The 1,526-nt window shown below is 38.5% G+C and overlaps 1 protein-coding gene across 1 annotated transcript; it reads left to right on the plus strand.

Annotated features, from left to right (window-relative positions):
- The first annotated feature begins 6 nt into the window (after positions 1-6).
- LOC109592657 (centrosomal protein of 192 kDa-like) lies at positions 7-1,344 on the plus strand. The gene is made up of 5 exons (XM_020008052.1): positions 7-264; positions 310-477; positions 569-629; positions 688-833; positions 887-1,344. The coding sequence occupies exons 2-5, from the start codon at positions 337-339 to the stop codon at positions 1,118-1,120; spliced, it is 582 nt and encodes a 193-aa protein (XP_019863611.1). The 5' UTR covers positions 7-264; positions 310-336; the 3' UTR covers positions 1,121-1,344.
- Positions 1,345-1,526: the final 182 nt, after the last annotated feature.

Consider the following 1,526-nt stretch of genomic DNA (forward strand, 5'->3'; position numbering starts at 1 on the left):
GGTACTTATAAAGGAATAGTCCAGCTGTTCTCATCTCTCTCTGGAGCCCTCCTGGGATCAGTGACCCTGTTAGGAGTCGCTGTTAGTCCTCACCTTCAGTTCCTCACTTCAAGTGAAGGAAGGGGAGGAGCTAAAGGAGAAGAGAACGATCAGCATTTGATTATTGATTTTGGTGCATGTAGCTCCGGTCGTAGCTCAATCCTTCCACTTTATATTGTGAATCATGGAGAGACAGCAGTCCCGATTAGACTTACTCTAGCAACAGTAAGAGAAGAAAGAGAATATACTTATATCTTTCCTCTTGTATAGTCCACTCAGTACTGGTATTGCTATTCAATGGCTGTCATTAGTGATTCAATGGCTTTAGATTCTTCACACAATAGCTCCATTGGTTACAGTAGTGCACTCCCAGTCAGTAGCAGTGTTACTAATTCAACTACACTGAGACTAACTTTACCAAAGAAACAAGGACAAGAAGTATGTACATTACTATATTCTGTATTTTACATTAATTATACATTTATATACATGTACATGTGTAACTTGTGTGTACATCTTTTTATTACAGGTTGAATCAACTGTGACTACAGTAATGCTGCAATTCATTCCTCCTTCAAGATCTGTCAATTGTAAATACATTATTATTATTATTAATTTTGTTGCATATTATATTTAATACACATGTAGATAGTGGCCCCATTGAGAATTGTAGCTCACAAATTGATGTCTACATTGATGGTCCACTGATAGGAGGGAGCTCCATTAAATTGGAGAGTATTCCAGTCCAAGCAAGAGTCGGTGTTGCCAAACTCTACCTACCTCGATCAATGCAGGTAATGCAAGCATGTACTAATAGATGAGTAAATACTGTGACTCTTTTGTGTAGGAATTGACTTTTTCCTGTCCCATTGGCAGTGCTCATAGTCAGAGTGTTCCTCTGAAGAATGGAGGCACTCTAGCCATGAGACTCAGAGGAGAAATTATAGGAAGTATGGACAAGAGACACTTTAGCATTCACCCACAGACCCTGAACCTACTACCAGATGAGGTGAGAGGGAGGGGAAGAGAAAGGGAGAGAAGGAGGTACATGTACATGTACATTTACAACTATACATGTTGATAGAGGCAGTGATTGATATTGATCACTCCGTTTATTCAAGTTGGTTGCCATGGTCCCATAAGCCACTACAATGTTATGAATATTGTTATAGTACGTCCCACGATTGCTTTTCCAAAATTACCTGCTTTTAAGAGCAGGCTCTGGTTGTTTAGAAGCACCCACTACAGAGTAAGTCTTAGTATCACAGTCAACACCAGCAAGTTCTGGTGGGTGTGGTCACCAGTATTCCCTGGCTGACCACACTTCTTTCTTTTTGAATCAATTGATAAATGTTTGATCATTTAAAATAAGAAAATATTAATAACGTGACTGCACCCACAAAATGATTGCATAACCTTAATAATGGTTAATTAATTATAGCAGTAATATTTTGAAAATTACTAAACAGTATTCTGTTGAAAAGCAG

Source organism: Amphimedon queenslandica, unplaced genomic scaffold (genome assembly GCF_000090795.2).
Source record: "Amphimedon queenslandica unplaced genomic scaffold, v1.1 AMPQUscaffold_4419_Cont23602, whole genome shotgun sequence".
NCBI lineage: Eukaryota > Metazoa > Porifera > Demospongiae > Haplosclerida > Niphatidae > Amphimedon > Amphimedon queenslandica.

What these genes read in the sequence shown, in the direction of transcription:
- LOC109592657 (XM_020008052.1), top strand. Translation starts at nt 337, where the DNA reads ATGGCTGTCATTAGTGATTCAATGGCTTTAGATTCTTCACACAATAGC. An exon ending in CAAAGAAACAAGGACAAGAA is followed by an intron (nt 478 to 568) that starts GTATGTACATTA and finishes TTTTTATTACAG; the next exon opens with GTTGAATCAACTGTGACTAC. An exon ending in ACCTACCTCGATCAATGCAG is followed by an intron (nt 834 to 886) that starts GTAATGCAAGCA and finishes TCTTTTGTGTAG; the next exon opens with GAATTGACTTTTTCCTGTCC.